At 33.9% G+C, this 21,678-nt stretch overlaps 1 protein-coding gene across 2 annotated transcripts in view; it reads left to right on the forward strand.

The window, feature by feature from the left end:
• Positions 1–21,678, forward strand: part of Col4a5 (collagen type IV alpha 5 chain) — a 230,895-nt gene that overhangs the window by 85,899 nt on the left and 123,318 nt on the right. For both annotated transcript variants that reach the window (XM_063246265.1, XM_063246266.1), the window contains exons 4-10: positions 3,173–3,262; positions 11,232–11,276; positions 15,853–15,897; positions 16,085–16,147; positions 18,590–18,643; positions 18,965–18,991; positions 20,743–20,823. In XM_063246265.1, the coding sequence (XP_063102335.1) occupies positions 3,173–3,262; positions 11,232–11,276; positions 15,853–15,897; positions 16,085–16,147; positions 18,590–18,643; positions 18,965–18,991; positions 20,743–20,823 (405 nt within the window). The remainder of the gene's footprint in view (positions 1–3,172; positions 3,263–11,231; positions 11,277–15,852; positions 15,898–16,084; positions 16,148–18,589; positions 18,644–18,964; positions 18,992–20,742; positions 20,824–21,678) is intronic.

The following is a 21,678-nucleotide window of genomic DNA, read 5'->3' on the forward strand; positions in this document are numbered from 1 at the left end:
TGTTTCAGAATTTGGAGCAAAATCATTTTCTAAAATTTTTGTGCAGTCATTAGGGAAATTCATTTGTTATAAGTATTTGTTCTGTTGGAGTCTAAGAAGCTAAGGTTGAATAAGACTTGATTGAGAAGATGAGGGGTAATGGAGAAAGTGGAGTTAAGATTAATACAAACTTCTGAGTAGAGCAACTAAGTTCTGTTATTTCCTTGAATAGGAAATATGATAGAAAATGAATTTTGTTATTTGCTCTTATAAAAGTTACAAAACTTTCTTTGTCATGATGTCTCAGACATAAACTATAAGTAATAATTTTATCTACTTCATCTTTTCATTGGAAGTATGACAATGTAGAAAGTAGAATAACCTCTGTCACAAACAAAACACTTGAGATGAGCTATTATTAGTGCTGTTGAGTTTTAAAACACCTGAGAGATGTTTAAGACAGTTGCTTATGGAAGACTGACTTTAACAAAAAAAATTGACATTTGAGATTCCCCAAGGAAAGAGAGAAAAACGTTAAAAAAGAATCTAGAGTATCAGACAAAGGGGAAAAACACAGAAAACAAAGAAAAACAAAGAAAAACAAGAATGATACTTTTTTAAACTTTTAACCTCCAGAAATATACATACCATGCCATTTTCTGTTGTGTTAGCAAATTACAATAAAACCTAGAGCAATTTTAAGGATTAAATGAGTATTCAATAAAAGGTAGTAAGTTAAGGGCTGGGGATTTAGCTCAGTAGCCTAAGTGCCTGCCTGGCAAGTGCAAGCTTGAGAGTTCGATTCCTGGTACCAAAAAAAAAAAAAAAAAAAAAAAAAAAAAAAAAAAAAACCAGTTAATAAGTTAGTATGCAACCAGTGTCAACCTTACCTGTCATTTGCATTAGGGGCTCAGGTGTAGGATCATACTCTCAAACTTTCCTTACACAAAGCTTATATAATTTATACTTTATTAAAGCTTCTACCTTTGAAAGTATCAAGATAATTCTTTCAGTTCTTTTTTGCCACTGCTCAGTAGCTTCTCTTAGATCTTCCTTACTATAATATTGCTCAGTCAGGACCACATTGATCAACTATAAGGTGAGGAGATTTTAGGATATATCATTTGTAAGTGTAAGGTTTTATTAATACCAGCACAGTAAAGGTTTTCAGCATCCTTCATTTTCTTTTTTATTGTTTTAAGAGTGGAATATATTTATTGAGAGAAAGAAAACTTCTGTGTCGGGGCGGGGGGTAGATGGATACAGAAGGGGTCCTGAGTGGGTTGCCAGTATCCCTCTTAGTCTCTAGTTTGTTTCCCTATTATCTGTAGCCCAGATAGCAGTTTGTTTTCTGAGAAAATGCAGCTTTCTTCATTCATTTTTCTCATGTTTTGCAGAGGTATGATCTAAATACCAGCCAAAAACCCAGACTGTTTTCTACTTATGGAAATGTACTGGAACTAGAAAAATCTTCCTCTTGTTTTCTTTCTAACTGAAACTCATAATCTCATTTTTAATAGTAGCTCTGTCAGTAATGTACTATGTGATGATTTGAGGCAACCCAGTTCTAAAATTTTTCAAACTTTAAATTTTTCCCTTGTTACCCTATTTCCTTCAAAATAACTGAATTGAAGCTAAGAAGATTAAATTATTATGATTTTATTACTAATTACAACAACAAAGGGATACATTTCTAGAAAAAAGAAAATATATACATAGGACTACATGTCAATAATAATTATTGTTAAAGCCCTGCAAGTGTTATAATCTATTAGTAATTAGTCAGCATTTGATTCATTGGCTTTGAACTAGTAAAAACAAACTTACTAGAAACTGTCCTTTTAAAGAACTTATATTTTTTAGGTTATAGGATAATTCAGCATAAAGAATTCTTCAATACAAAATTATGTAAGTTCTTTAGATGAAATTTAGTACTTATAATACAAACACACATGCACACACACATACATTTTGGGGATAAGAATAATAGTCTGTTGTGCCTTCATCTGTAGAAGGTATACATACCTTTATTGGCCCTTTACTCAATCTTCTTGTGGGTATCCATGCTTTCTCTTTCTCAAGTGTTACCCATGCTGTCACTGTGAGATCTGATAGGAGGGTTCACAGGGTTCACAGATTAAAATCTGGCTAGAGGTAGGCTTCAAGGTTTAGGAAAGTAGAGAGTTGCTGGTAGCCCTGGTAGCTGGTAGCTAGTAGTGGAAAGCATGTGCCAAGGAGCCCTGAGCCTTTAAAGTTTTTAAATTTTGTATTGGAGAATTCTCTTTCTGTGATTGGTATTTCTAACAGTACTGGAGTTCACACCCTTTCTGTGCCTGGCTTTATGAAATTTAGCTGACCCTAATGTGTCAATCTACATAGAACTTGGGTTGGCTCAGATGTCTCCATCTTTCTGGCTTTATGGATGTAAACATCAGGCAACTGTTCTGTATAGATACTGATAAGATGGCTGTCTGTCTTTGATAGGTAAGCAGCCCTCCATGGCTGGTGTTAAGTGCTGTGGTCAGAATTGAGAAAGGACTTATAATTACATTAATCATTCTGAGTAAAGAAATTACTGGAGATGTTTTCTTTGTATATTTTTGTTTTCTATCATGAACATGCATTCCTTTTTGTGTTAACTTTACAGACAGAAAAATATAAAATTTTGATATTAAAAGTTTTTTTCTGGCTAATTTATTCTAGCAGTCAATGAAGTTCCATTTGGGATAACTCTACAACTTTTTTACACTACAATAAATCTGGAAGTTTCTTTGAGACTTTGCTTTTACTCTTCTTAAAACACCTCCCATAATTATGTTATGTAACTCTTACATATCTGATCTAATCTTTTGCCATTCTCCTTGTTAAATTTGATGTTAGTACATTTATGTCTTATTTCAGCTCTGACATACTTTTTTTAGTTTTACATTAAAGAAAGAAAGAAAGAAAGAAAGAAAGAAAGAAAGAAAGAAAGAAAGAAAAAGAAAGAAAGAAAGAAAGTCCATTGCTATATATAATATAAATTTGGGATGATTTTTGTTTTTTCCTCATACATTAGAGATTTCTCCATGTTAGTAGATATAATTATTAAATTAATTTTGTCTGTGTAATCAGTTAATCTTTCTGAATCTCAGCCATGCTTATACTTGAGAATTTACTAATGACCTTGTGTTTCATTCTTGTTCATATGCAGGGAGAGAGAGGATTTCCAGGTTTGGAGGGCCATCCAGGTTTACCTGGATTTCCAGGTCCAGAAGGGCCTCCAGGTCCTCGGGGTCAAAAGGTATGTGTCAAGTTGCCAACCAGGAATACCAGAGGAATTGAGCCATTTTAAATGAGATACTGGATGTCAAATCAACTATAAAATATAACTTCTGTAAGAAATATATATTTACATCAAATGCTGGAATAGTAGACAGTTTAAATTGTCGGGGGTTGTAATTGAATTCAATGCTGTATTTCCTTTGGGAAGAATTATTAATTGTATGTGGTTTTGGAAACTTTTATAAAAATTAAGTTCTGTCAGAAGCTTTGCTGATTTAGACAGAGCAAGGCTGCTAGGTGTCAGAGTAGCTGATCATAGCAACAAGCCACAGTGCAAGTAACATTGCTTATTTATTTCAATATTATGAGTAAAAAGTTAAACTGAAGAAAGCACCAACTCCCCCACTGGTCTATTTCTGCCCCATGGCACAGCAAGTGTCAGATTAGTACAGACTTTAGAAATCCTTTCACTCTTGGGAGAGCACAGAACAACAACAAAACTCCTGCAGTTTTATGGACCTGAGGCAGGGTGGGAGAAGAGAGAGAAAGGTTAGGAGTGGAGAAGTACTGAGTTAGAGTGCAGAGTACCTACCTATCTTCAGGGTTCTCCCTCCCATACAAAATTCTCCACCAAAGACCCCAGATAAAGAAGTCTATCAGAATAAAAGCACAGCCAGCCCAGGGAGCCTGAGTGAGTCCTTGACGGAAAGCTCCCTTCAGAGACTTCAGTATATTAGCTGTATATCAAGTTTGTTGTTGGCAGCTGTCCTCCATAAGTCCTGAGACTGGGCTTTAAATAATCACACAAAGCCATTTAACAGGACTCATACTCTAATTCTGCCACTTGATTTTTCAAGGGCTGGACGAGAAACATAAGCTTCCTTATCATGGGCCTGAATGGGTTGAACATTACAGGCCTATGTTGAAAACTAGGCAGTCAGTGTCTAATCATAATGGTTTTAATGTTATTCAAAGTAGGATGCGACATCTGTTTGAAAGATTGAGTGGTACCAGCTATTGTCAAGCCAAGAGTAAATGTTCCATAGCTCAGATAATTGACTTTTGAGAGCCAAGAAGCATTTTTTCTTAAATGTTACACTGGACTGCCTCAGTTTTTCTCTTTTAGTCACTGAGGTGCAAAAGGAGTGCTGATAGTAAAAGAGACCCTTTGTTGATCAGCAGGAGATTGCAGAATAAATGGCTACCATCACCACAGCCAATGACTTTAGACTAGTCTGCTATGTGCACAGGCTAAAGTAAAGTCATAAATGTCCTCAGCAATGGTCAAGGGCATGTCCAGCACTACCCTCTGTAAGTGAAGGACTGACCACAGGAAACATTGCCTGAAGCATATTCATGAGTATAAAGTCTGTAACACAACTTGGAAATTCTTCTGAGTAACCAGAGTTTATCTGGTTTTGGAGTCCCTATTTTACCCTTTGCAGTCTCAAATGCTTAGTAAGAAGGAGTATTTTGAATTTTTGAGAATTTTTTTTATCACTATCCTAAATAGGCATACCTCACTGGTAGGAATATTAAAGGTCTGATTTTTACAAAAATAATACTGCCATGGGGATGCACACTGTTCTAGGAATATATACCATTAATTCTTTGAGGATGAACCAGGCAGAACTCCCTGATAGGCAGAGTCCTTGAGTGAAACTGGACAATTTGTGTACTATGTTAAAGGTTGCCACTCTTAAGACCAGAACAGCAAAATGGCATACCATATCTTTTTTCTCAGATGTTTTAGTTGCTTTCATTTTAGTTACTGGGACAATACATCCGGCACCTATACAGGACAGGACACATTTGAAATCTGAGGAGTTATTTTGTTGCTATGGTATCTGAATTCAACTGTGACAACAGGTTAGGTCCAAAGTGATACAATTTGGGTACTGAGGTACAAAAATAGTCCACATTTAGAAAACTGTCCATTTATAATATTCAGTCACACATAATTCCATAGACTTACATATGGTGTTGCATAGTGAGTGAATTATTCATCAGTTTTGTCAAACTCATGGTAATGGCAACTACTTGGAAGAGGCATATCAATGAATTTGGCAAGGAAATGGTCACATAGGCTATCCTGTGGGTGAGAGAGAAGAGAGGTTAGATTCATACTCTCTAGCACCCATATCTAGGCTCATGGATGCAAAAGTGTTCTCATCCTATTAGTTGGGAGATCTGTGCCTGTTAATTGCAATATGGGCAGTCTGCCCTGCACTGTGAACAAGGATGACATCTTTATATGCATGCTAAGATATGGAATGAGAAGAAAGAATAGTGAAGTTTAAGACTGTTTCTTTTTTTTAAGAGAAAGAGAAGTTTCTTTTTTTAATGGCTATTTTGGATCAGTGCCCTTATCCACCTGTATTAGGTAGACTGGTGAGGTGATATATGAATGTGCCACTTCTGTTCATGTGCCTGTAAAGGAAAATTGACTTTAAAAAGTCTTTTTAGGAAATTTTATTATTTTATATAATGATGGTATATCATATTGTTACAGTTCTAATATCAAAAAGATACTCACTAAATGGTTTTTCAATAAAGGAAGAAAATTAACTTAAATGCATGAATATTTTTGACATTTAACTATTTAGAGTTTAGATTTTGGGAGAATGCTGACCATCATCTTGAGGAGAAACTTGTTTTGTTAGATTCAAGAACAGATTGGATTCAAATTTGTTGAGTAGATCTTGAACCCTGAGGAAACACCAAGATCCCTAATGATTCCACAGAATTTTAGTAGATGGTCATTCAACTGAATTTCATGTGTCTAATAACAGCAAGAGCAAGAGCAGCAGAATGATTTTTGTGCACCCATGAGTGATACAGAAGTACTGCAGAGCAATCTGAGAGTCAAGTGGATGGAACTGAGCACCAACAGAGCAGCAATTCATTTAGATTATTGGCATGTGACATTTCAGTGAATTGTAGTTTGAATCAGACTTTTCTGCCTCTCAATACATTGGAACTACTTAAACTTTCCCAAACTAAAGTGTCTTTGAAAATGAGGTGAGCGCTCCATTTGACTAAGATTAAATTTCAGCCATAATATGGAAGCCAGTGCTTTGGAATAGAAATTTAGTTGAACCACAGAAAAAGTTGTATTTATTGCATTTTGTGTTTATCTGGAATGTTATAGTTGATACATTGTGTCAATTTGAGAAGTTTAACTGAGAAGCTCAGCAGGGAACAGGGTTCTTACTTTGTAAATATCCTCATCCTGTGCAAAGGAGGGCAAGGAGATTCTGTGAGTGCTGTGTCTGCCCTGGAAGGGCAGGTGTGGGGAGTGTGCAAGTGGGGAGGACAGGAAGGTGATGGCCTGCATACAATATAAGGGAGGAGGAGAAGCGTGTTTTCTCTCTCTTTTTTTTTTTTTTTTTGTTTTACTCTGGCTGCTGCTTTGAAGTGTTATCCAGTGTCTTGCTACACTGCCTTGGAGCCAGCTGATTACAGACTGAAACCTCCACAACAGTGAGCTAAATATAACTTTCCTTCCTTTCTTTTGGATGTAGGGTGCTTTGTCCCAGCAATAAGAGAAAAATAAAAGTAACCAAGACATGGGATTACTGGCCGAATCATTTGCACATCATTCTTGTTTACAAATAAGTTTTAATAAAGATTCAAACTATATTAGAAGTTAACTAAATCCGAATTATTTTGAAATAAATCAGTATTAACTGGTACTACTCAACAGTGATATGATAGTTTGTAAAGATATTCTTTTATGTGGTTTAACTTTAGAAAGAAATGCAGTCTTTTGGAGTGATTCTATTTCAGTATCTATACAGTGAGAAGATAAAATGTTTTCTGAGTTTTTAGTATTTTAAATTTAAAACACTTTGTACTTCTGTATCCAGTATGACTCCCTAGGAATACATACTTTTTATATAATTGTCTAATCTGCTATATGCGTACATGTTGATGCATGTAAGTCAAAAGTTGTGTAGAATTATTCTGTATTGATACACTTCTATTTATGGAAGTGAAGATATATGAAACAAATATATATATATATATATATATATATATATATATTCGTGTACTTACATATTATTTTGCAAAGGAGTTCTTTTTAACAATAAAACTTAGTGTTTTATAGCAATATATGCAAATTATTTCAGGTAAATTAATGTAAGAGTTAACCCAATGAAAATAATCTTCTTTCCACCAGTGTTGATTAGTTACTGAATGACAGTCTCATATTTTACCCCTGTGTTTATAAAATAGTTGTACACTATGTTTTACTTTTACTAATTGCAGATATCCTATATAAATATGCACAGAACTTCATTACTTTTCATAAGTGGATTATTTGTGTAGTTTTTGTTTGTTCCTATAGAGCTATTAAAATGTATAACATTGATTAAATATCTTTTCACCAGTAAGGGATTAACTCTGTGGATTACTTACTAGAAGTCAGAAAATACTCACACATACATAACTTTGTGAATACTGCCAAACTGGTCCTCTCAAATCTGTTATTTAGTCTTGGTTCACCAACACACAAGAAGATCAATTTCACTGTGGCTTCACTAACGCTAGTATGGAACTTTTGGATTTTTGTCAGTATGGTAGGAAAGAAATCTTTCAGTATACTTTCATTTACATTTATCTTTTTATGAGCAAATTGTTTTTCATTGGTCTGATAAAACATCTTTCTTGTGTATGACCTGTATATATAATTTGTCCATCTCTTGTCAAGCATTTGATGTTCTCACATTTCACTTGAACTACAAATGGTGAGCAAAATATATGGTTAATATTTGGTTTTCTAAAATTTATTACAATAAAAGACACATTGCCAATAATTTTGCTCAACATATTCCCCCTCACTTCAAACACACATTTCATATTGTCCCTGGAACTTTTTAAAGTAGTTCTGAAAAGACTTGTTTCATAAGTGTGGTCAAAAATACAAAGTGTGGTCAAAAATAAGGTCCATGGCATCCAGTGAAAAAAGACTGGCTCTTGGAAGCATTAAGATGTTTCTATATTCATACTATTCACTGGATCTGGCACTCTTGTGACTTGTGGATATCCTGAAAAATCAAAATGAGCTTAAATGATAAAACGTTTTGAATTGATTCAGTGAACTGAGGCACCCAGGACACTACAACTAGAGAAAACATTCACAATTTTTAAAATCACGCTTCTTATTATATTACATGGAATTTGGCTGTTTGTCTGTGTAGTTTGCATTACTTTCCCCTATCTTATAATTTCATTTTGCTTGGTGTGTACGTATATGTGTGTGCATTTCATGTGTTTGTTTTTTAAAATCTGTGTTTTTTGAGCAGCAAGAGCTTTTCCTACTACGAGATTATATAACTCTCAAATATTTTCTCCTAGTATGTTAGTGCTTTCATTTTTTATATGGCAAATATTTTTCTCGTGCAGAATTTTCCCTGGTATATAACGTGTCATTTAAATTCCTCCCTTTTTTCCCATATAATCCCATAACTTCATTTTCTCCAAGGATTTACAGTGCCACTTTTATTATAAATTTTTTGTTTAGTCTTTTTGACTTCCTTACGTTCATTTACTTGAGTCAATTACTGTCTGGAAATATTAAATGGAAAATTCTAAAAATTAGTCTCTGAACTTTAAGTAACTTTTGTTATGATATATTGTCATAAATGCTCCATTTTATTATTGCCTGTTGCTAATGTCTTCATTTTTACATTAAGCTTTACTGTAGGTAGGCATTCATAGAAAATACAGTATTACAGACATAGGTTTTGTCACCCACTATGGGTCATGGAGTATATTTTATTAAGGGGGAAAATATGAATATATGAATATATGGATTTTTTCTGAACCTCCCATCTCTTCTAATGGTCAGCTTATTCAAATATCAAAACCAACCTATTTTACTTATTAAAACTTTGTCATATTTTTATTTCTGAAATGGTTACTGTCTCTATAATGCTTTTCTTTTTAGATTTTTTCTTTCTTGCTATTTATTTTTCCATATGAACTTAAAAGCCACCATTTAAAAAACATTATTTCTGTTTTTATGTCAAATTTTTAATTAAAGTTGTTGAGAAGTGACTTGTATATGTTACAATCAATTATTTAAATACATGAACCACTTTTCCATTTATTCAGATCTTTTATGAGTCTCAGAAGATTTTGAACTCTTCTTCTTGTGAATCTTTTGTGTTTTGCATTAAATTTATTGCTAAATATTTTATTGTTTTGCTTTTAGAATTTGGATGTTTTTATATTATTCATACTAACTGGTAGTTGTTTGAATAAGAGTGTTATTGACAGAACCCTAGAGATTTTGGGTGCTTTGTTTGCTTTGATTTTTTTTTGAGACAATCTTGCTGTGTAGTTCTGAGTAGCCTTGAGTTCACTGTGTAGCCCACGCTGACCTCGAATTCATAGCAGTCTCAGCCTCCTGCTTCCCATACAGCAGGATTACAAATGTACACCACCACATCTGACTTGAGCCCTTGAGTTTGAGACCAGCCTGGATAACATAGCAAGACTGTGTCTCAAACAAGAAAGAAATGCAAATGTGATTTGCTTATTAATATATTTGTACACAGTTATCTTACTGAGTTAAACTATTCATTATAGCAGGTTTTTAAAAACTATCTTCGGTTTTTTTCAGGCACCCCATTATATCACTTTGTAAATATATCACTTTGCTACAGCTTTTCTAACTTTCAGGGATTTTTAAAATATGTTGTGGGTCACAAAATCCAAAGCTTAGCATACATAAAGCACGTTTTATACAGCTGAGTGGTATTTCCAGTCTCATCATTCTAACGATCATCCTGCTAGTTTTTCCCCTTTTTTAAACATGTTGGTTAGTATAATCTATACAACATTGAGGCATCCTTGTTTTATATGTGACTTTAGTGAAAAGATGTTTAAGTAATCATTGAACAAAAGTTTTCCTAGTTGTTTCAGCATAGCATCTATTATAATCTCATTAGAAATGCATTTGTTGTGGAAATAATATATTATTAAACTTTTGACAATAGAATGTGGAAAGGAGAATAATTGCCATCTACCCCCCACAATAGCCATGTGTTTATTCCTGAAAATTGTAAATATGCTACATTACATGGAACAAAATTAATTTTCTTTGTTCTTTTTTTAAAGGAAAACATTTAATAACACATATGAAACTTAAAAATTTCAATAATTCTGTTGTGTCTAGAAATGCAGAAGTAGATTAACACTCATATGGGTAGCCTCTTTTGCATGGAATAGACAGCAGAAGCTCAAATGGAAATTTTACGGTTCTTTCTAATCCTATTTAAATTCTGCCAATAGAAAATGCTTTGTAAAACAAAGCAAAGGTTCAAAACAGCAAATTCAAGAGCAGCACATATTAGGGTGTTGGAATGATGCTATTTATTACCAATGTGGTAAGCAGATAGACATTATGTTGAAATTGCCCAAACTTATTCTGTTTATACATAAATGTTTTGAGAGGGGCTGGGGGTTTAGCTCAGCGGCATAAGCACCTGCCTTGCAAGCAGGCGGTCATGAGTTCGATCCCCGGTACCGATAAAAATGAAGAATAAATGTTTTGAGAAATATCTAACTTTAGTCTCATCTTTGATTCATACTTCAAAATGTAAAATTTTATCTACTTTTCAGCAGTTTTCTTCTCACTAAATAAAATACTTTCTTAATTTTGGTCATGTAATTTATTTCAGTATTTATAGTCTCAATAATAAATGTTTCGGGGCTGGGGATTTAGCTCAGTGGCATAAGTGCCTGCATGGCAAGCGCGAGCTCATGAGTTCAATTCCCAGTACCAAAAATAAAACAAAACTAAATATATATATATATATATATATATATATATATATATATATTTCTTACTTGGGTGTTTATGGTTCTCACCTGCACAAAAGTTTATAAAAGTTCATATCTCATAACAAAAACATTAGTTATTTAAGGTTTAAGGTCTTTTTTTCAAAGACAAAAACTAAATGTATTGTATTTTTCAGGGTGATGATGGAATTCCAGGACCACCAGGACCAAAAGGAATCAGAGTAAGAAATATTTAGAATATATTGAAAACTTTGTTAGTGGAGACAGATTGATAGGGTTTTCAGCACGAGGAAAGACAAAAAATATAAAGAAACAGTAGCATTTATTCCAAGGAGATGGAGAAAAGTTCAGTGACCAAAGATGGCCGGGCCTCTTCTGATTGGAATGTGGGGTATGGGATATATATATATATATCACCTCTGACCGGGGGTTGCGCTTAGGGCGGGCATTGGTGATGCACAAGCAGTTGACTGGGATTTTGTTTGCACCACTGGTAAAGGAAAAAGAAAGTTGTCATAAGGGAAGGAGGAAGTGACCTTAAGGTAAACGTCCCTTGATTTCGCCTCCCATTGCCATAATAGCGTATCTAGGGCAAAATCCTTTCACAGACAAAAATGTGAATGAAGCCACGTGTGGTGGTGCATGCCTGTAATCCAGCACTTGAGAGGCTGTGACAGGAGGCTTGCTGTGAGTTTGAGACCAACCTGGGCGAGACAGTGAGTCAAGGCCAATCTGAACTACACAGAGAGATCCTGTCTCCAAAGCAAAGAAAAACAAACCAAAAACACTCCAAAAAAACATGACAAATGGATTCAACAGCTGCTCAATGACTCATAGAAGACTAATATAAGAGCAATTAGAATTAATAAAAGTCAGAAAACAGAACAAAGGGCATAAAACACATATTTACAGAAACAATAGCAGAAAACTTTCCAGATGTGGAAAAGAAATTTGGCATAAGGATAAATGAGGTAAATAGAACACCAATTAGCCATGATTAGGAAAAAAAAAGGCAATACCGATTAACAATAAAAATACCAGAAATCCAACAAAAGAGCAAAATCTTAAAGGTTGCTAGAGAGTAACAATGAACCAGTTGTAAAAAGAAAACTAATCACAATTAAGACAGACTTTTCAAAACAAACTTCAAGGCAAGGAAATCTTGGAATGACATGTTTCAATCTCTAAAAGAACAACTTTGAACTCAGACTGTTATGTACTGAAAAATTATCTTTCAAAATTGATGGAGAAATAAAATACTTTTATGATAAATAACACCTAAAGAAATCCATGGCCATCAGACCAATATGCCAAAAATTCTCAAGGATATTCTAGAAAGAATCAAAAAGTGAACAATGCCAAACTGCCCAATAGAATGAATGGGATAGCAATTACAAAAAAGGGAAAGAAAGCAAAACAACAGCAGGTAAATAATAAAATAACAAGAATAAATCAACATCTATCAAGTATAGCTATGAATGTAAATGGACTCAGTCTGCCAAGCAGAAGACACTGATCAGATGAACAGATCAAGAAACAAAATCCAACAATGCACTGTATATAAGAAACATATTTAAAACTAAAAGAAATTCACAGACTAAAAGTCACCCTACTGAGAACATTATGCTTTCTTTCTAAAATCAGAAAGAAGACAAAGCTGTCCACTATCACCACTCTTGTTTAACATAGTCCTTAAATCATTGACAAGACCAGTCAAGCAAGAGAAAGACCAAAATGCATACATAAAGGGAAAAGTCAAAGTTCTCATTATTTACAGAAACACAGAAATAAATAGCATTCATATACACTGGCAATGTACTCACTAAAAAATATTAGGAAAACAATACCACTTGTCATGATTTGTATAAGTGCCCCCCCCCAAAGCCTCATGCAATCATGGACATGGTCAATTCTAGCATTTGTGATTGGTTTGTTTTCTAGCACTTTGGTGGCACGAGTGCTACATCCAACCAGGGGTGGAGTCAGCATATAGTGTAAGGACAAGGAAGAAGGCTGGCTTTTCTCTCTTGCCAATTCACACCTTGCTGTTTGCCAGGGTCATGAATCTCTGCCCCCCAGCCATGCTTTGCAGCCAGCTGAGTATGGACTGAAACCTCCAAGAACTATAAGAAATAAACCTTCCCTTTCCTAATTTTGGGAAGGTATTTTGTCTCAGCAATCAAAAAAAGTAACCAAAACATCATTCAAAGCAGCATCAAAAAAATTAAGTCCTTAGGAATTATCCCAACCAAAGAAGTAAAAGACGTCTGCAATGAAAGTTACATCAGACTGAAAAAAGAAATTGAGGAGGACATCTGAAAACGGAAAGATATCCTTTGTTCCTAGATAGGCAGAACCAATATAAACAAAATGGCTATGCTTCCAAAACTTATACACAGATTTAATGTGATCCCAGTGAAAATACCAACAGCATTCTTCATAGATCTAGTGAAAATAATCCTAAAATTTATATGGAAAAAGAGACCCACAATAGCAAAAGCAGACCTTGGTAACAAAAGCAAAGCAGGTAGCATTACAAACCCAGACTTGATGTGACATATACTAAAAATCTACATTGAATAAAATAGCATGGTGCTGACACAAACACTGGCTTGTAGATCAGTGGAACAGAATAGAAGAAACAAACACATACAACTATTTAATCTTTGACAAAAGGGCCAAAAATATGCACTAGATGAAAGATAGCCTCTAAGAAATGGTGTTGGGAAAACTAGATATCCACATGAAGAAGATTGAGTCTAGCTAATTCCATATATCTCACCATGTACTAAACTAAAATCAAAATGGATCAATAAACCAGATATTAAAAGAGAACCAATTAATTTTCTGGAAGATAAAATAGTTACAACTCTTGAAGGCATAATTACAGATAAGGACTGTTTGAACAGAACCCCAGTGACACAAGAAACAATACTGAGAAGGAATTGAAGGGATCATATCAAATTAACCGCTTAGAGTATCATTTTCCATCCTTTCACTCTGTGTATGTCTTTATAGCTGAGATGTGTTAGTGGTATATAACATATAGTTAAGTCTTATTGCTGGATACAGTCTGCCAATTGGTGACTTATAAGTGGATGAATAAGAACATTGACATTGTGTTATTATTGAAAGGTGTATAATAGTTCCTATCATTTTATTATTTTTCTGTTGTTTGGTTTATTCCTGATTTTCATTCATCTATCTACTCTCCCACTATGGTTTATTCCTTCCCTTGGTCCCATCCTTGTGACTGTCCTCTTCTGTGCTTTGGATTTCCTTAAAGTACATTCTAGAATGTTGTATCAGTGATCATAAATTTCTCTTGTTTTCATTTTCCTTGGAAGGTCTTTATGTATACACTTGTATATATTTACATATATACATACTCCCCTAACTTGCACAAAAAAGGAAAAAAAATATCCAATATTGAACCTTGTAATGGTATTTATACTGAAGGCAATTATTTTCCTCATGCTACTATTTTTGTATGCTGTTTGTTAAAAAAAGGGAAAAATTGTTTAAGTCCAGCATTTTTCTTCTCCACTTCTGTCCAAATAGGAGGTCAGTGTGGAGTCTGAACTCTTGTTCTCGTGGTTGTAGATAAGTTCGTTTTGGTCTGTCAGTGATCTACTCTGGGATTGAGTGTACTGAAAAAACCCAGGTTGTCCACCAAGTCTCTTACTCACATAGTCCATGGGTAGGTTTGGACTGTGGCCCAAGTGTAGTAAAATTACCAGATCTCTCTGGGAGGAGTTAATGCCTCCTAACAGGAGGAGAGGTGTTGAGGACTCGGGATTTGTGTTCAAACAACAATCCACAGTTGCCTAGCCTTTTGCTAGTTCCTGTAAGAACTCTTCTATACTCAGATGTCGCAGTCCTCACCCCAAATATCACCTGGTTGAACTCCTTTCTTGCCACAATATTCATACTGCCACTGTTTACTGCTTCCTGTTTTTTTTTCCCTGTTTCTATTCTCCTGGTTGATTATGCTCCTTGTCAATTGGGTTCTGTGTTGTCTACCCCACTTCCCGATTTTCACAGCCTGGAATTTGATCTCCCTCAAACCACATATTTGACAGTTACCCTTCGCATGATTTTTTATTTTTCTATCACAGTTACCCTTGCCCTCCACCCAAGCAAACTATTAGGGTGGTGTCTGTTGCCTCCTTGGTGGAACTAAGTGAGGAAGATACTTAAGATGCCTTCCAGCTCCAGTTCTGTTGAAGTTTGTGCCTCCTGAGCTTGAGGTTGAGCTGAGGTGTGTGTGATCTTTTAAAATGGCTCCTATACCCTACCCTTTTAAAATCTAGACTGAGAAGCTGAGAATATCACTGTCATTTGCCTGAAATCCCATTTCCTTTGTGCAATGGCTTTATCTCTTTATAATAGTAAGGTATATACCCACAAGAATATGTTGAATTTTTTCTTGTATCACAAAATTTTCAAGTTTTGTTTCAAGTTACAAGGGAATTTCTCTTTCCTCCCTGAATATCCATCAGTTCAGTGCCACAGTAGGTTATTTCTGTTCCTTTACTTAACTTTCTAAATATCTACATTTCTGGTTTTCATCTGGTAGCTAGCTCACTGGGGTTGCAATCCAGAAGTTTCATACGGTTTCTCTTTCTCCTCACAGAGCTACACACTTCTTGGTTTGGACAAATATCCTGGATCAATTTTGGAGTGTAGGCTGCCTATAATATGTTATCCTTAGGAACCCTAAGTAAAATTTCCATAATATACTTAGGTAGGGTATTTTTATTGCACTGGTTTCAAGTACTTTATTTCTTCTTACAGGGTCCTCCTGGACTTCCTGGATTTCCAGGGACACCAGGTCTTCCTGTATGTATAATCTGGATTTTTAATTTTAAAATCCTTTAAGTTTTGAATATGTAGCCCAATACAGTTCTTTGTTAGCATATGACACCCCTTGATTTCATCCCCAACACTTCAAATAAATAAGTAAATAAACAGTACACTTAAAAAGTAATATGAAACATCTTATGTGTGTGTTATATCCTTTACAAAGGGAATGCCAGGCCATGATGGAGCCCCTGGTCCTCAAGGTATCCCTGGATGCAATGGAACCAAGGTAAGATTCTTTTGACCTAATATTAGGTCGTATCTTTGATAACTGATAGACTTAAAACTTAAAGGAAATCAATTCAATGAATATTGAAACCAAGATTAGTGCCTTCATGTCTTGGACATAGGCTAGATTCTGACTTACTATTTTCAGTACTGTCTATTAAATACCCATAAATTCTTTAAGCATGTCTGATTAGCTAGTATATTGCATTGGGTTAAAGATTATTTACATCCTTATTTGATTTGGTACAAGGTAGGATAAGAATTAAAAAGAATATAATTATGTGTGCTCCAAATATTATATCAGTTATTAAGAGTACTTCTTGGAACCAGGAGTGATGGGCTTTATGTAATCCCAGCACTCAGAGAGGCAAAGATGGGAGAATCAGAGTTCTAGTCCAACCCAAACAATTTAGCAGGATCCTATCTTAATATTTTAAAAAAGCTTGAGATTAGTTCATTATGAACGCCCTGGGTTCAGCCCCCAGTACCACCCTAAAAAAGTAATTTAGGGAACTGTTATTTTTCCTTTTTATAGACAGAGTACAACTTAAATTTTGCAATATTTCATGTTTTCATTTCTTTTTTTATAACTTGGTAAAGCTTTCAGTATAAAACCTGAAATTCTCTTCCATCAGCAAACATAATGGATTTAAAATTTTGAAAAGAGAAACAAAACTTTACATATGGCAAATATTTTTCCCTGACCCACTTTTTTGTCTTTAGTAAACTGAGTTTTAATAAAGTTATAGAGAGCAAGGAAAAAATTAAACAATCTGCTACTTTTCCTACTTATGTATTATAGCTTCAGTTCTTATTCAGTCATTTTATTCCTTCTCTTTTAGGTTAATGCAATATATTATTATTTTCAGTATTTCCTTTTGATGTTTTCTATTTGGCACATGACATCCTATATTTTTCTAACTAAAGGCATATACCAGGTTTTGTATTATGGCACATATTTAAAATAACTTTAACAAACTCTTTAGTGTTACAGTAGCTATATGTCTGATAATACTGTAGTATATTCTTGAAGACAATATAGTTCTTTTTGCTTCAGTATTGTATCAGGCCATGGCGGGTCTTTACCAAAAATAATAGTAGTTACTTTTAAATTTTTGCGTTTGTGAGACTTATTTGTAGTTTTCATTTCACCGAGGAAATGCAGTAATAGGACCAATAGGAATTAATTTGCATGGCAGATTTCATGTTAAAGTGGTTTTTTTTTTTTTTTTTTTTTTTTGAGCTTGAGTTTTTCTATGTAGTTCAGAGTTGTCTTGACCTCACTGTGTAGCTCAGGCTGACCTCATAGTGGACTATACTCTTGTGCCCATTTTGTTTATTTGTTTATGTGTGTTTTTTGTCAGTATGCTTTAAGCAACAAAGAAAGTTTTAAATTTGAAGCCCAAATGTACCTACAATATGTATAGAATGCTGCATGATTGAAAGGATTTATTTCCTTTTGTAAAACAACTGCTTAGCAGATTTAATGATAAATTTTTGGTTTTGGCCACAAATTATCTAAGCAACAAGTTTTTAAAACTTAAATGGATTTACAATCTATACTATCATGTTAGATTACTTTCTTACATTTCTCACTATGTAAGAAAAAAAACCTTAGAATTGGAGCTGCAATGTATGGCTTATTTTTTTTTTTCTGTCTTCTAAATTTGATGTGCAGGCTATTTCCTTGCAGGATCTACTTTCTTCATGTGTAAAAAGTGGTGGTAGGACAAGGGGTACTGACAATAATGCAAGAGCATGAAGCCTTAATAATTTTATTCTTTTAAACTTTCTGACATGATTATTTCTAGGATTACTATAGCACGTAGCTATTTGAAAGGAAGATGCAATGTGGTTCTTCTGCAACATTTTAAGCTTTTGATTTCTAAACCAAATGTCTGTATTATTAAGTGAGAAAAACAGGGTGCTTAGAAATGTAACGATCTGCAATTGCTAGCACTATTGCTATTATTTGTTCTCTTGGTGTTATTAATGCCCTTCTTTCCATCTACCTTTCCCTCTTTGCAAAAAATAATTTGAAATAGTTTACAATCAAAGAAAAAAAACATAATAGTGCAGTTAAAATAAGAATCTATGTAGCACTTAGGCAGAAAATTGGGGCAAATCATTAACTATTAAATGTCATGATAGGAACCTGGTGTGATAGTCTCACAACGGATTTGTCAAAAGAAAATGACTAGGTTAGAATTTTTTTCTTTATTTCTGGTTAAGATGGATGATTAGGGTCAGAAATAGTTTAGTAGGCTAAATCGATATGAAAAGTTGATATTTGAAATAATTGGAAAGTGAAAAATAAATTTTTGGCAATCTGATGTGTTTCAAAATGGCTTTTATAGGAATCTTTTCAATAAATAATTGTTTGTTGGTGTATTCGTTTTGTTGTTGTTGTTATTTCATACTCTTTTATTTTAACTTATTTTAGGGAGAACGTGGATTTCCAGGCAGTCCCGGTTTTCCTGGGTTACAGGGTCCTCCAGTAAGTTGTAAAATTCAAGATCATAATGAACAGAAGAATTAATGGAAGAAGCAGGAGTATAAAATGAGCTTAATACATTTGTGTGGAAGAAAATAGTAGTGAGCTAGAGACAGATTTTTTTTAATAAAAGAAATTCTTAAGATAGCTCTCTCCTGGGTAAGGATTCCATGATATTTAATATAAATCTTGTCTCTAAGTATCCTGAAACACATAATACTCGCAAAACATCCCACATTAGTTTGCTCAGTTTGTATTCTTTTAAGAAAGTGTTATACTCTTACCTCAAATAAATAAAATAATCCACTTTCTTTTTAATATTAGGGAACTCCTGGGATTCCAGGTATGAAGGTAAGAATGTAAATATTTTGAATAATGTATGAGGGAAGGCCAAAGTTTTGATATGATAATGGCTTGGACTTCATTTCAAAATGGATTCTTTTAGATATTGTGCAAATACATACACAGAAGCTCTCCTTAAGCATTCTCTTCTGTTCCTATGACTTTGAGTACATTCTCAATGCTGATATACTTGAAAATGTGTGTATGAGACTTGTTTCTTTTCTGCTTGTGTCATTCTTCATCTTATTACAGTTTGACACAGTTGATTATCTGTTTCAGGAAATATTCTTTTCTATGACACTTTCCCTTCTTGAATCTCTGATTAGTCTTCTGTGAAAATAAGTCGTGCTCTACTCAGCAAGTATCAAGGTGTACTGACCCCTTCTCTATGCCAACAGTATTATTTTTGTTTGCCAACAGCATTATTAATGAACATAATATTAACTAATATAAAATTGTGAATAACTGTATTTATATCTTCAGATCAGACTTTTCTGAGTTAGATGCATGTGTTCAACTGTCTCCTTGACATCTTCACACAAATATCTCCCAGACATTCAAATTAATGCCCATCTGAAATAAAGCTGTTCTTTCCTCTGGTAACTAGTGTCTATAATTTTTGTCACTATATATTATTTACATTTTAAACTGAAAACTTGAAATAGTGTTTATATTTCCCATGCTTTTACACACTTACTCTTTCCATTATACTATGGAATATTATTACGTTTGCCTGTTAAATGTATCTTAACCTCATCCACTTTTCTCACTCTCCTCTGTCACCACACTACTCTTAATATTTCATCTAAAGTACTACAGTAACCTCTTACCTAGCCTTTTCTCACTACAATCCTTAATATTCCACGGGTTAATTCTAAACCATTGAATAATGATCATTTTAAAATGTATATCAATAGTTTAATCTTTCTGCTTTTAAATCTTCAGAGTTCCCACTGTGTGTTTAAAAATAAAATCCTCATTCTTTTGCATCTTTCGTGAGAACTGCATGCACTAGTCTGTGCCTAAATTATAGTCTTATCCTGAACCGCTTTTTCCATGACTCGCTGCTCGTACTAGTCTACAATTAATTATTTAAATGTGCCAAACTCTTAGTTTTGGGGTCATTTCTACAAACTCTACTTGTCACACTTTGCTCCATTGTTACCTGGCTTGCCCCTTATTGTGCTGTAGGTCTCTACCTGAATATTACCTTCGCAGATTGCCTTTCTTTGACTACCCATGATAAATCAATTTTACTCACTCTATCAGGTTGTTGTTCTCCATAGTTCCCTACAGAATATGTTAATATTTCCTTAAATATTATGATCTACATTCCACATTACATTGTTATCCCTATGAAACAGATATATTGTATATTTTATTCATTACTGAATATCCAGACTATAACACAATGTTTGGCAAATAGTTAATAAATATTTGAAAATGAATAACAGAACATATTATAGGCTATTGGTGGTTTATCTGTGGCACACATACCGCAGCAAACTGTATCCTTGAGAAGTCCAGGTTTGCCATGATGGCCATAAGCTCTCAGTACATCTACAGAACTTTCATACATTCTAGCTTCATTTTCATTTTCCTTTGAAAGGTAAATTTACTCATTAAACTACTGAGTTGTTTGTTTTTCACTATACTTATGTGACAGATTGAACTGTCAGAACATTATTTGTGCTCTAAACAATTTTCATATTTAATAACTTATGACATCTATTTGTGTGTGTTTGTGTATGTTTTTTTAGGGAGAACCAGGTAGTATAATTGTGTCATTGTTGCCAGGACCAAAGGGTAACCCGGGATATCCAGGTCCTCCTGGAACACAAGTAAGCATCCAGAGTTTTTCTTGTTTGCTGTATGCTTGAATAAAATCACAGCAACTCTTCAAACCTTAGTACTCTCTGTTTTAGTCATAGAAATCTTACCATGTTTGCTAGACACTTCATGTACCTTCTATCTGTAAATAAAAACTATCTGGACCAGAGAGAGTTTCATTAAACTATGTGTTGTTTTATATTTCTGACCGGTGTTAATAGAAATTTTTGTATTTAGCAAATGTTCATCAACTTATGAAAGTCATAGTATAGATAAATATCTATGCTGTGCAGTACTTCTAACCCTAAAAACATTTACCTCCTGATACATATTGCAACATGAATTAGTACAATATACTAAATTAAAGAAACTATACATCAAACATTACATTTATGTTCACGTTTATATGAAAAACATAGGAATTACAAAATTATAATTACAGCGAACTCTAATTATAGGAAGTGGACTAGTGGGTTTTAGTATCCAGAGGACTTATAACTGATTCTAGAGAGACATGGTCCTGTTTTGGAGAATGTGCAATAATAAAATGAGCACCTATAAACCCAATATAATATTTAAGAATTAGAACACTACAGTTTTGAATCAACCTGTGCTTTTTTAGCAGTCACATTCTTCAGTGTCTCTGTAAGACATTTATCATGCTGAGTTTTCCATTGATTCTTAAAAATAGCTTCTTCTATATACTTATGTTCTTTAGCAACAGAGTATCTCATTTTGCTTTATAAAAAAACAGTTTTTAAATAATTTTTGCAACTTATTTTTCTATTTGATACAAGATCCATCTATATTACTGTAAGTAGTTGTAGTTAGCCATTTTTATGCTCATCTGACTTTCCATTTGTTAA

The sequence above is a fragment of the Cavia porcellus genome, unplaced genomic scaffold (assembly GCF_034190915.1).
Source record: "Cavia porcellus strain 051 isolate PalLab524CR breed Dunkin Hartley unplaced genomic scaffold, mCavPor4.1 scaffold_3, whole genome shotgun sequence".
NCBI lineage: Eukaryota > Metazoa > Chordata > Mammalia > Rodentia > Caviidae > Cavia > Cavia porcellus.